The sequence below is a fragment of the Marmota flaviventris genome, chromosome 5 (genome assembly GCF_047511675.1).
Source record: "Marmota flaviventris isolate mMarFla1 chromosome 5, mMarFla1.hap1, whole genome shotgun sequence".
NCBI classification, from domain to species: domain Eukaryota; kingdom Metazoa; phylum Chordata; class Mammalia; order Rodentia; family Sciuridae; genus Marmota; species Marmota flaviventris.
In genome coordinates, this window is record NC_092502.1 from 40,702,891 (window position 1) to 40,715,257 (window position 12,367).

Consider the following 12,367-nt stretch of genomic DNA (forward strand, 5'->3'; position numbering starts at 1 on the left):
TACCTGCTCATGTATAGAGAAATAAGTGGTAAAAACATTACAGAAGGGCAGCAGGATCTGGGGCCTTTCTCAACTTCTTAAATGTTGTATTGTAGGCAAGTCCTTTCATGCTTTAGAGGCCTGATTTTCACCTTCCTAAAACTAGGGTAGCACCCCTTAATTTTTATGAAAACACAAATAAGATTATATCTGAAAAAAGACCAAGGATCCCTTGGAGAGATGGCTGATTTCAGAACTGGGGCAAGGAAATCCAGGGTGAGACTGAACGTCTTATTGTGTTGGACAGCAAGGAAATGTACAGAAACCAGTGGAGATACAGCAAAGGGACATAAAAATCAGGTTGATCAAATTTGAGATAATTAGAGCGTTAAAAGGAATAGTAACATGAATGGGGTATAACCCACTAAATTAAATGATGATCTAACACTGGTAGCACAAAAAATAAAAAGAAGAGAAGGGCATAGGGAAAACTCTTACTTACAGAAGAAGGCTACCCTAATGAAGTACGGAAATGAAAGAAATGTAAAAGTCGCTGTTTCATACTACCGCAATAATAACAGATTCAGGGAAGATCATCAAGGAATGCTAAAGCTACTAGGTGACAACTGTGATATGAGATGTGCAGAAGTGCAACTTAGCTGGATGAGCAAGCTGAACATCACCACTGACAGCACAAACCCATATCAGGTGTGATACACAGGAAAGGACTCATTTCCTTCGAGAGTGACACCTGCTCTAATCATGAGACCAGCCCAGATGGAAGGACATTCTGCAAAACAACTGGCCTGGACTCTCCAAAAATGTCAAGATTTTAAATCTTCCATTTTAAGAATGGAAAAACCTGGAGAATTGGTCAAGATTAGTATAGGCTGGCCAAACCTGAATGCCAGATGCAATGGATAATCCTGAAATGGATGCTGGATCAGGAAAGGGAAACAAACAAAACCATAAAGGGTGTTATTGTGGCAACCAAGTATTTTCAAATTGGACTATGTAACAGCCAAAAATAAGTAACAGAGGCATCTGTGAGCATATGCGTGCACACACACATACTTGAGGAGACATAAAGCAAATGGGAAAAATTATTAACAACTGAAAAATCTAGATGATAATGGTTGTCATACTATTTTTGTAACTTTTCTGTAGGTTTGGAAAGCTTCAAAATAAAAGAAACAGAAAAAAGTCCTATCAGTCCTTGGCAGACTTATAAGAACTGCCTTATCTGAGCCCAGGTGTCCATGGTTGACCTGGCACACTCACCTGTCAGGTATTCCAAGACAGCAGCCATGTACACGGGTGCCCCCACTCCAATCCTGTACTTGGGGTGGCCTTTCTTGATGTACCGCAGCATCCGCCCCACAGGAAAGATGACGCCTGCCTTGGCGGACCTGGAGGTCTTGGTGGACTTCTTCTTCCCACCACGGCTCGACATGGCAGTGGCCCTGGAATCGGATCAGCAAGCACACTGTGAAGGCAAGAGCACACCCAATCAGGATCACATCACAGCCCCTTTCTTCCAGGTACACTCGGGTCATCTGACAGGCACAGGCCTGGCCATACACCACCTGCAGCTGCTAAACTCTCTAAGCCCAATTTACACACTCTGCTGGAGCAGTTTGATCTCCAAGAAGAGAAAGGCTCAGCTTAGCACATCAATTTTATTGGTCATCTCCATTTAACAGTTATCCTAACAGTGACTGCTCTTAAGTGCCTTGCTTTATGCCTCATGATGTAAAAGAAAATGGGATTTCTTGTTTATGTTCTACATACTTGTTTAAAAGTTGCATCGTCATAACACTTGAGATGGGGCTAATAAATTTGTAGTAAAAAGAAGAGTGTTACTTGCAACTAGAATGAAGATAGAAAGCCAGAAATCTGGGTTTTGTGATGAAAGCAGTATCTTTATATAACTATCCTGATCCAAGACAGGCAAGAGCAGTGTATAGAATTTAGTATTGTATACAGCCAGGTTGGGATAAAAGGCCCTTGGAGTACTTTGGGTACACTGAGGAAAGGGGGCTATCTCAACCCAATGCCCCACCTCCACAGTCTACAAGATGCCCTCTTCAACCCTCCAACATGACTGCATCCAGCTTATCACTATGTTAATCAAGTGGTAGCAGACAACTCCTTCAAAGAGCTACCCCACTCATTCCAATCTACCTTCTACTCCATGGCCAAGGCAATCGGCACACACATAAGAATATGTCCTGGTCCCAGTTCCAAAGTGTGCCAGGGATGCCACAAGTCCCAAGATAAAATCAAGACCTCTGTCCACCATGCAGGCCTGACACATCTGTCAAGCTTCACCTTGCACTACTTGTATTCCAACCTTGGACACAGTGAGCCACAGGGGAATTCTCCCAGACGCCCGCCTTCTTCTTCATCTCCCCTGCATTTGCAGAAACTGTTTTACCATGATTGCCTTTATCCTTTGTCTTTGCTCTTGGCCCTCCATCTATCACTTCTGAGTTCTTGGGTGAGTGCTAGGGTTTGGCTACTCCACCCTCAAGGTTCTACGGGCTTCAGGCCACAGCAACGGTGTGCATGTCCCTATCTCCCATCAGGCTGCAAGCTGGTGGAGGGCTTCCTTGACTATATCTCTGGGGTAGCTCAAAGCCTTCTGTTCACTCGTGTGCACTTCTATGCCAGGCAGAAGTGATCCCTGCCCTCCTGAGCTGGTGGGGAAAGAGACAATAAGTAACCCATGTCATTTATATGATTATCATAAGTAGTTCAAAAGGGCCAATTCAGGGTGCTGGGAAAGGGGATGTGAGGAATCTCAGCTTGTTCTGGAATCTCTTTGATGCCTGTCCTATGGAACATCATGTTCAACCCACTGAACCAAATGGACAGGTCTCTCCAGTACTGAGAAACAGGTCAGGCTCTATGGTGTGTGAACCCCTCCAGTTCCAACAGTCTAGATCACGGGACTAGGAGTCCTTGTTACTCTCACACTCCTCCTTACACTGGGGACCACCAGGTTCACACCTAACATCTCTATGACCCTGAGAGCATCTCAAGTCATCTGGCTGACAGAAGAACTCCTGGACCCTCTGGGCTGCTGTGTCACCAGGCCCCTCTGCAGGGGTTAGGTGACTTAGGCCCCTATGATGAGAGAGATTTGTACTGTGCCTTGTCAGGGCACCACAAATCTTAAGGACTCATAATACTAGACAGAGACCCAGAGGATCAAAGTTTTTCTGAAACAATTAACTGATCCCATTTCTTGTGGTAATGCACTGTTTTAAGATATCTCTTGCAAACAGGTCCTGTGCTCCCTCTTAAGCAGGAATAGTATGCATGTGCCTGTGTTTTAGGAAGAGTTGTCACTGGTTTCCTGGCACTATCTGGCTTTACTACAAAAGTGCTTCACAGACCAAAAACCCAACATCTTTGGACTAAAAGCTAATCTGGAGGCCTCCACTCCTTCAGTAGAGGAGGCCTGTGGTCAGGGTTGATTACTGGCAGCTTAGTCCCTTTCCGACTGGAGCAGACTCATCTATGCTCTAGCAGACCTGTAGGGTGTGTCTAGGGCTGCCTCTGCAGGAAGTTGACAGTGTTCTCCAGAGAGAAGCCATTAGCCCCACATCTGGCAGGTACTGCTCACACTTACTTTTTAAGAGTGATGCTCTTTGTGTTTCCCTCCTCTGACTGTAGCCAAGGGGCTCTATGCCAACATGCTAGTGATTCCTAGTCTCCAGGCCAGTGCACACTTGGTTGCTGGGCACCAGAATTGCATTGTGACTGCCTATATCAAGGGTCCGTTTATCAGTCCCCTAGACCCCTTGAATTCCTCTGTGTCTTTTGGCCTCATCAGTGGCATTATCATATACCATGCCACTCAAGCATAAGTCATCCTTTCCTGCGTGCCCCATTGCACCCAAGTGCCAATGGCCACCACCAAGTGCAACGCCAAGCTCTGTCCAAGCCATGTGCAGAACCTCAGCCTCCTCACTTCTCATTCCCCTCCCTGCCCTCCTTCAGCTTCCTTACCACTCATTATTCTCCTATCACCAGACTTTCACCACAGACAACAGAGGCACCTCTGCCCACTCTGATGGCTCCCTATCACCCTAAGTTCCAAGCCTGCCATAAATAACACCCTTCAACTACTGCTACAGCATTGCTTCCTGGCACTCCTGCACATGTTTAGCCACCCCATGCTACCCTTGATTTCCTGAGACTGTCATGCTACATAAAGGATGTCTCTGAACATGCTCCTCCTGCCTGGAACACCCTTTGTCCTCTTGTCAAACTGCTCATATTCCCTATCTGCCATGGGGGTTTCTTAGATATGGTCACTGCCTGATTTATGTTCCCATAGCATATATCCTGACATGTGTGCCTGCCTCCCCAACTCTACTGAACTCTCTTAGGTCATCATGGTTTTTCCAGTGCCACGCTGCTAGCAGAACACCTTCACATCTCATCTTGAGTCAGGCTTCTGTCCAATTAGCAACCTCAAAACTTATCTGGGCCCACGAGGTTCTTACAGAGATTCTGTTCTTCCCCTTTCCCGTGTTCTTTCTGCACTTCTAACTATAGTTCTCCAAGCTATGAAAGAATTGTGACTAAGCTCTGCAGCCTCATGACATGCAGCAGCATGCAGTGGTTTGTAAAACACCCTCTGGAAAAATCACCCCACAGCTGTGCAGTCTCCAGATCAACCTATGAGTGGGCCAGATCCATTCTGCTCTTCAGAGGTCTCTGGAGGTAGGGATTGCTCTGGCCCAATACCAATGTGAGGACAGAATAGCTATGAGGGAAATGACTCTTGAGCATGATTGATAACTAGAAGGTGAAAGCCAGACTGACCCAATTCTAGTCATGGCTCTGCCACTTAATGGCCATGGGGCCTTGAAAATGGGATTTAACCCCTCTATATCAATTTTTTTCATCTATCCAGTAGAGATGATGATAGTGAAGACCTCAAAGCCTTAGTGGGAGAATTAGTCAGAACATGCTTGAAAGGGGTCTAATACTACCTCACTGAGCAGGTACTCAGTAGTTAACAAAACAACACAGTGTGTATCAGAAGAAAAAAGGCCGCTCTCAAAGAACAGGTGTTGGACATTTGTACTGGTGAATGTATTGCAGGGTTGCTTTAACAAATAAGTCCCTACAATTTATTACTTACTCATGAAAAATCCTGGTACACTTGGGATGTGGTTTGTTCCTAAAGATTAATGTGATGAAAAGCTGGGTCTCTTGTGTGATGACGTTATAAGGTGGTAGGACCTTTAAGAGGTGGGGCCTGGTGGGAGGTTACTGCTGGCACCTTCCCTGAACCACTCTCTGGCTTCTTAATCACCATGATTTCCCCTTCTTTCATATGTTCCCACCACTGTGATGCCATCTGCCATGATGATGCCAGGACTATGACCTTTACAAAGAAGTTTATTTAGTTATAACTCCAAGCTAAACTTCTTTTCTTTGTAAAGTTACTAGCTCACATTTTTCATTATAGCAACAGAATGCTAACTAGTACAATTCAAAAAATGATTTCCTTGATTGCTTAGTGCATCATCTCCTGCACATAATGATTTGTGAGTCCAAACCCCTTCCATCTTCTGACTCTGACATCTCAATGCCTAATCCAAGGAAAATACCATGGAGGATAATACACGGAGGTTTTTAAGGACCACGTTTGAAAGTGGAGCATACCACTACTGACAATCATTCATCAACTAGAACTTGGTTACATGGCAGAGATTGAACCTAGGGGTGCACTACCACTGAGCTACATCCCAAGCCCTTTTTATTTTTGAGATAGGGTCTCCCTAAGTTGCTGAAACTGGCCTTTAACTTGGGATCCTCCTGTCTTAGCCTCCAAGTTGCTGGAATTATAGGTATGTGCCACCACACCCAGTGGCTATATCTAATTCCAAGAGAGATTGGGAAATAGATTCTAACTATTTGCTCAGGAAAAAAAAAAAAAAGGGTCAGGGATGATGGTTCATCTCTGTGTCACATGATAAACCAGTTTGAAATCTGACTCTGAAGCTAGGGTCTAAGTGATCAGTCAAAGCTTGCCGATCCCTATTTGACCCATGTCTGCAACAGTCTGATCTGAAGAACAGAAACATGATAGACAAAGTGGCTTACTAAGCACTCAGCCTCTCGGCAGAGCACCGAAATGCTCACAATACAATTATACTATTTAGTCAAACTGACAAAAATGTCACTTTACTCAGTCAACCTGTTGAGGGCCATGAATGTTTTCAAGACAGGGATAGCCTGCGGCCAGTCATTGCTGTACATTAGCTTGACTGACCTTTTGCTGTTATCAGCCTCAGACATGAAGATCTTGAGACTGATCCTGAAGGGATCTCAGTGCTATGGTTTAGACATGGTTTGAGTCCCCCCCAAGGCTTCATGTGTTGATATTTAACCCCCCCCCCACTTCTGAGGAGTGACAGGATGATAACCTAATCCAACTATAGTGTTTTGAGGTGGAGCCTTGGGGAAATGACTAGTATTAAGTAAGATCATTAGGATAGAATCCCCATGGTTGAATCCTGTTGGCTTTATTAGAAGGAAAGAGATTAGAACAGACACACATACATAGGTGTACTCCCTGTCTCATGCTATGTGATGCTCTACATTACCCCAGGACTCTGCCAGCAAGAAGGCCATCACTAAATGTGGGCCCTTAACTTTACACCTCCAAAAACATAAGCCAAAATAACTGCGTTTCTTTATAAATTGGCCTGCCTCAGACATTTTGTCATACTAACAAAAACCAAACTACTATACATTGAAATTTCTCCAACTATGAATTAATCACAATAAAAGTAAACCTTGTTTGTATAAACTCAATGCTTACCTGAAAATAAACTGTTAAAGGGGCTATACGGAGAGATGAGCCAGACTTGAATAAGAAGCTAGTCTGATCACTAGCTCCTCAACAACTTGAGATGTGCCTGGGAAAAATGTGGTCTGCCCTCATAGAACAGGGCAAATTAAGGATTCCATGGACAGGATGGACTTTAGAACAAGAAGCCCTCTACTACTGGGAGGGGCATGAGAGAAGCATAAAGGTGACATGTAAGTCCTACTATATGCTCCTACTATTTACTCCATACAAATCACCTTCACTCTCACCTCTATCCTTCAGTCTATTCAGCTTGCTCTGAAGTAGCTTAGCAACCAGAGCTCCCTAGGTTAAATACTCCCAGTTTTCCCAGTGGACATATCTGCTGATGCTCCCAAGCCCAGCTTAAAATGCCTTATAATCTCTCTCTGCTTACCCCTCATCTTTAGTATATTCTTTCTTCTCCATTTTATGTAAAGTATTCTGTAAAGGTACTTTCTAGTCCTTCCTTCCAACCTGATTGCTACTCTGCATCCAATTTATATATAAATCGTCAAGCCAGTGGCCCCATCCTTAGCACAGGTATACTGTATCATCATTGAAGTCTTGGTGACATGAACCAATGCAGTCTGCTCACAACTATCGTCCAGCACCTGCCACCCTGCCTGCTACCTGGTAAGCATTCCAATGCAGGAGGGACAATAGTTGATTAGTCAGCACAGAGTAGATGAGGTTCCCTTGACAAAGAGGGCAGCATTTCCAAAGGCCAAGGACTCAGAGTTGTGGCCAGTGGGACAGCAGTTGGGAACCTTCTCTGGGACCACACACTTGGTCAAATCACTGTGGGAGCCCACTCTTAAAAGTCAGGGAGTTTGTGGAACCACCTAAGGGATTTCCAAGAAGGGAACACTCCAATGCCTTGACAGCTGGGACATAAGTCAGACAGAGGCTTACAATTCTGACAATTCTAAGGCTTCAGTAACCACTCCTCTTGCCACTAGACAGGCTCAGTCACAAAAACTAGAGGAAAATGCTTGCCTTCCTCACACCTGTAAGACACTGACTCCTGCTGAAAGTGCAGCAGAGAAAGCCCTTAAATAATCAGGGCACTCAGGAAACTACTGGAATGCTTAATTGTGAAGTTTCTTATTATTTAAGCAATGAACACATGTATATTGATCTTTAGTGAAATATTGATTGCAACTCCTGGGTAGCTGCAGCAGAGAGTCCTAGCTCTAGCCCCCAGTATGGAGATTCTGAGCCATTCATACTGAAATCACTGTTTTCAAGGGGGAACTATCCCATCCATTCCCTGCAGCTGGATAAATGCTCCAGTATCCACATGCACTTGTCAATTTCCCATCAACTCCAATCATGAAAGAACACATCTGACACTTGATTCTGAAGGGGAGGACACCAATCCTGTTTACAGTATTCTATTTTGTTTACTCCCACTACATCAAATGATTAACAGTGGCACTGCTGCTATGTCCCCAGAGGCATGTGTACATACTATACAACCATCACTCACAGCCCTGGGTTCACAAGCTGCACTCTGATTGGCTTGCAACAGAGATCTTTCTTGTAATACCAGCCAATCAGGAAAAAACATCTCTATTCATTCATTAAACACTAACTCATAAAATGAGCCAGACAATTAAAGAACCTACAGTCTACTCTCAGTGAATGGGAGGAATTGCAAACAGAAGAGACAGAACACTGAGATAGAAAAATAAATCCTAAATCATGCATTTTGTTCTAGCATGTGTGTCAAGTTTCAGTGGTGGGAAAAAGCAAAACCCAAACATAAGTGTCATTCACCACAAGCAGGAAGCAATTTGCAGGAAGCAGTTGGGGACTAAAATTTCATCTCTGCAAGCCTACTCTATGGTGACTTTCTGAGCTGCACCAAAGAGACTGGCACTACTCAATGGCAAGTCATACTCTGCCTGCTTCACAATGCAACTTACCTCTTCCCCTTTTGAAGGTTGTGCCAAACTCTAAGATGACAACCATTCCAGGGGAAGGCCATCAAGAAAAAAGTTAAAATGTGAGCTTCAGAGGGTGGGACCTTGGTCAAACTTAGCATCTGCAAGCCACTCAGCATTTGCTGAACAGAGGAAGTATTCCCAGCAAGAATGAAAGAACACCTGATCACATCCCTCTCCTGCTCAGAACCCTTCAGTGGCTCCTTACTGATACTTGGAATAAAGTCTTATTCTGATCAGGATGCTGTATGACTACGCTCACCTGACTCGAGGCTTCAGTTGTACTAAGCCTCTGGCAGTTACCTACACCCTTCTCTTATTTTCTTCTAAGATCTGTTCATGTGGTTCCCCAAGCCTCAACCACCTGACCCCATCTACCCTTCTTTACCCAGTCAATTCCTACTTGACTTTTCCATGCCAGATAAAGGCTCGTTCCTAGCTAGGTAACTGTTCCTCTGGAGGGCTACACTGGCCTCTCACACTGACCTCCTAAGAGCCACTTGCCTGTCTTTTCCTAAGGTCAGTTCTCAAGGGTAGGGCCTGCCTGGGCATTTCTTGTTTATGTCTGTGCCCCCATTCCCTGAATCAATACTGATTCTCAGGAAAAAGGTTTGTTGAAAGACTGCGAGATACCTGTCAGGCAGTCCTGACCCATTCAAACAAGTCATAGAACTCTTTGGGACCAAAGCAGGACCCAGCATCCTTCTAACCTATAGAATGGGAGGAGGACTCTAAGTCAGGTATGGGCCCTGTGTCCTCCTACCCCTTCCCAGTCCATGTTCTAGGAATGGGGCTCTGAAAAGCCTGTTTCAAACCCTTGGAGTTGTTGCAATTCTCATGAACACCATATAGACTCTTGCTGGGTTTTTCATTGAGGGGTTTTCACTTTGTGCTTTTATTTATTTTAATAAATCTGTGAGTTGGCGCATGATTAGCTCTGAAAATATTAGAGGCAGGTCCCCAAACACATGTACTCCAAAGCCTACTGATGGGGATGGAAGTCATACTGTCTCCAGGACCAGAAGAAATGGCAGACTGAGCTATACCACTCCCTATGCCTGGTCCATTTGTTAAAACTCAAGTCAGTGACCAAGTTGTGTATTAGAATGTCACATATGAAGTGTCCTAGACAATTCTCAAAATTCAAGAAAATGTGAGCTATCCTTGCCTCATCCTAAATTAAGCCCTGCCTCAAATGATTTCCACTTACATCCCCCTTATGCCTCATTTAGGGATGAGCACTAACAAGAACAACAAAGTGACACAGGGACAGAGACCAAGAGGGCTCTAATTTCCCCTTGTAAAATTAAAAGGGTCAATAATTTTAAGTCTTAAGAATTTTCTTGCTATTTTTAAGGGAAAAAAAAGGTTTAAAACATGGTCATCCCTATCGGAGTGTCTTGTACAAAACTGAGATGCTGCTGCCCAACTTTGGTCAACTGTATACAAGGCTTATAAATTCCAGTTGGGAGCATGAGACTTCTATTTCAAGTGATAATGAATCTGGCAGCAGACCAGGACCCTAAAGGTGGTCTACAGTAGGTGACAGGTGGGTTCTACCTAATTTACCACTTGAGTCTTCCACTCAAACCTAAAATTGCTTAAAACTCCTACTCCCTGGAGCCAGGAGCCCCAGAACAAAACACTTCCCCACAACGGAAAAAACCTCAAACCACAAAGGTGTTAGGAAAGAGGGAAGTCAGCAAGAGGGCACTTCTAATTGTCTAGTCTTCTGTGCTGTTTATTGGATCATTAAAATCTTACAAGGACTCCGTGGTAACTGTAATTGTTGAATTCAAGGTCTGTCTCAGCTGTTTGTACAGAAGTCGTTCGGTTTCAAATTCGGCATCTTCCCTAACATCTTGTCTAAAAGAGCATTTCAAGTCATCTCCTGACCAGCAATTTGAGTGATCCGTGGTCCCTGTAGGAGCGGGGGTGGGGCGCACCATCTCTCACACCTGTTGTCAGGTGATACAGCCAGCAGCAAGCCAGCAGCATCTTGCGCACTCACTCTCCACCCCACCCCCAGAGAGTCTCTTCCCTGCTGGTCTTCTCCACTGGGGCAGTCTACAGCCTGCCCCGAATTACCTTTAAAACAAAAACAAAAAACCTCCCGACCACAAAGCAAACAAAAGGTCCATTCCGAGCAGCGGGGGTTCCCGTGGCCCCTCTCCAACGCATCCCTGGACAGCCCCCTGCCCCCGCCCCAGGCTTGGCTTCATTCCCGCGAGTATCCCCTAACCCCCGCTGCAGCCTCAAGCAGAAAGATACAGAGCCAGCCCGCTACACCAGGCCCCCTGGGGCTCGGTCCCGACTTATTGTGCCTGGGCGGGCAACTCGCGGGCCGGCGGGCGCTAGACCAAGTACAACTCCTCACACAACAGCTCCCGGACGCCCGGGCCCAGGCTGACCAGCCAGCCAGCGCCACCAGGCCTCCTGCGTCCTCGGGCCCAGCCCGCGCAGAGCCCAGACAGGGTCGCCAGGGGAGGGGCATCAACTGTCTTCCTTCCCACAAAAGCGCCCAGGAACAGAGAGAGGACGCCTTTCGAAGAGAAGTTGGTTTCCGGGTTTCCTTTCTTAACAAAACCAAAGGGACTGGACTCCCGCGCGGCCCGGACAGGGCCTGGGCGGGCGACTGGCGGCGCGAGGCCTGGCGTGGGCCGCACGGAACCCAGCAGCCAAGCCCAGCCGAGCGCCGCCCCGCTGCGCGCCAGGCCGGGCCGCTCCTAGGCACCTCGGCTGGAAGGTGCGCGGCTTCCCGACCCGAGCGGCGGGGACCCGGCGCGTGGCGAGGGGCCCGCGCGGCACTTACGGGGCGGCTCGGCGGCGGCGGCGGCGGCGGCAGCAGCTGGGTGTCCGGCCTGAGCCCTCTCGGCCGCTCGCGCCTTTTCTCTCCGCACTCCTCGCTGGCCCGCCCGCTCGCCTCCTCGCTTCCCGCCCGCGCGCCCCGCGCTCGCCCCCTCCGCCCGGCTCCGCTGCCGAGTGAACTGGAACCAGTCGCCGCGGCCCCGGGATTCCCACAATGCACAGCGCGCCGCTCGTCACATCCCATCCCGTCCCCGCGCGTCCGGCCACCCCTCCCCGCGCCACCCGGCGCCCCGGCCTTGACCCCAGTCCAGCGCTCCGCTCCCTGGACGTCAGCGGGTCTGTCCCCTGCTGCACCCAGGTCCCGGCGGCTGACTCTGCCCCCAGGCGTCCTGTCCACACGAGGGACGCAAGGTTCGGACCGTGAGCTCGAGGAGCTAAGCCCTTGTAAGGACTTGGAAAGGGTCAGGCCCCCAGAGCCTGATATGCTTCTCCGGAGCATATTTCAAACTCTGCATCTGGAGTAAGCGCCTACTATGTGCCTGGCCCCCATCCCGAGTCTTTCGCCGCCTCAACCTAGTAACCTTCCCATCAACCCGGGACGGGGGCGGAGGGGCGCAGTTGTTATCAGCGATCACTTTTTCTTCCCCAGTCAATTCAAATTTCCCGGATCTCAAACCTCCACTGCCTTAAGATATAAGCCATCCTCAAACCCTAGTCTGTCTACCCCAAAATAACTACTGCACCTGCCTCCCGG

General features: G+C 47.2%; 1 protein-coding gene across 4 annotated transcripts in view; it reads right to left on the minus strand.

Annotated features, from left to right (window-relative positions):
• Positions 1-11,805, minus strand: part of Macroh2a1 (macroH2A.1 histone) — a 63,654-nt gene extending 51,849 nt beyond the window's left edge. For 3 of the 4 annotated variants that reach the window (XM_027941003.2, XM_027941001.2, XM_027941000.3), the window contains exons 1-2: positions 11,618-11,804; positions 1,261-1,465 (exon numbers count right to left, since the gene is read on the minus strand). In XM_027941003.2, coding sequence (XP_027796804.1) covers positions 1,261-1,432 — 172 coding nt within the window. In that variant the 5' untranslated portion in view covers positions 1,433-1,465; positions 11,618-11,804. Of the gene's footprint in view, positions 1-1,260; positions 1,466-11,617 lie in introns of all 4 variants that reach the window. The other variant, XM_027941002.2, reaches the window with a different exon arrangement.
• Between the last annotated feature and the right edge of the window lie 562 nt (positions 11,806-12,367).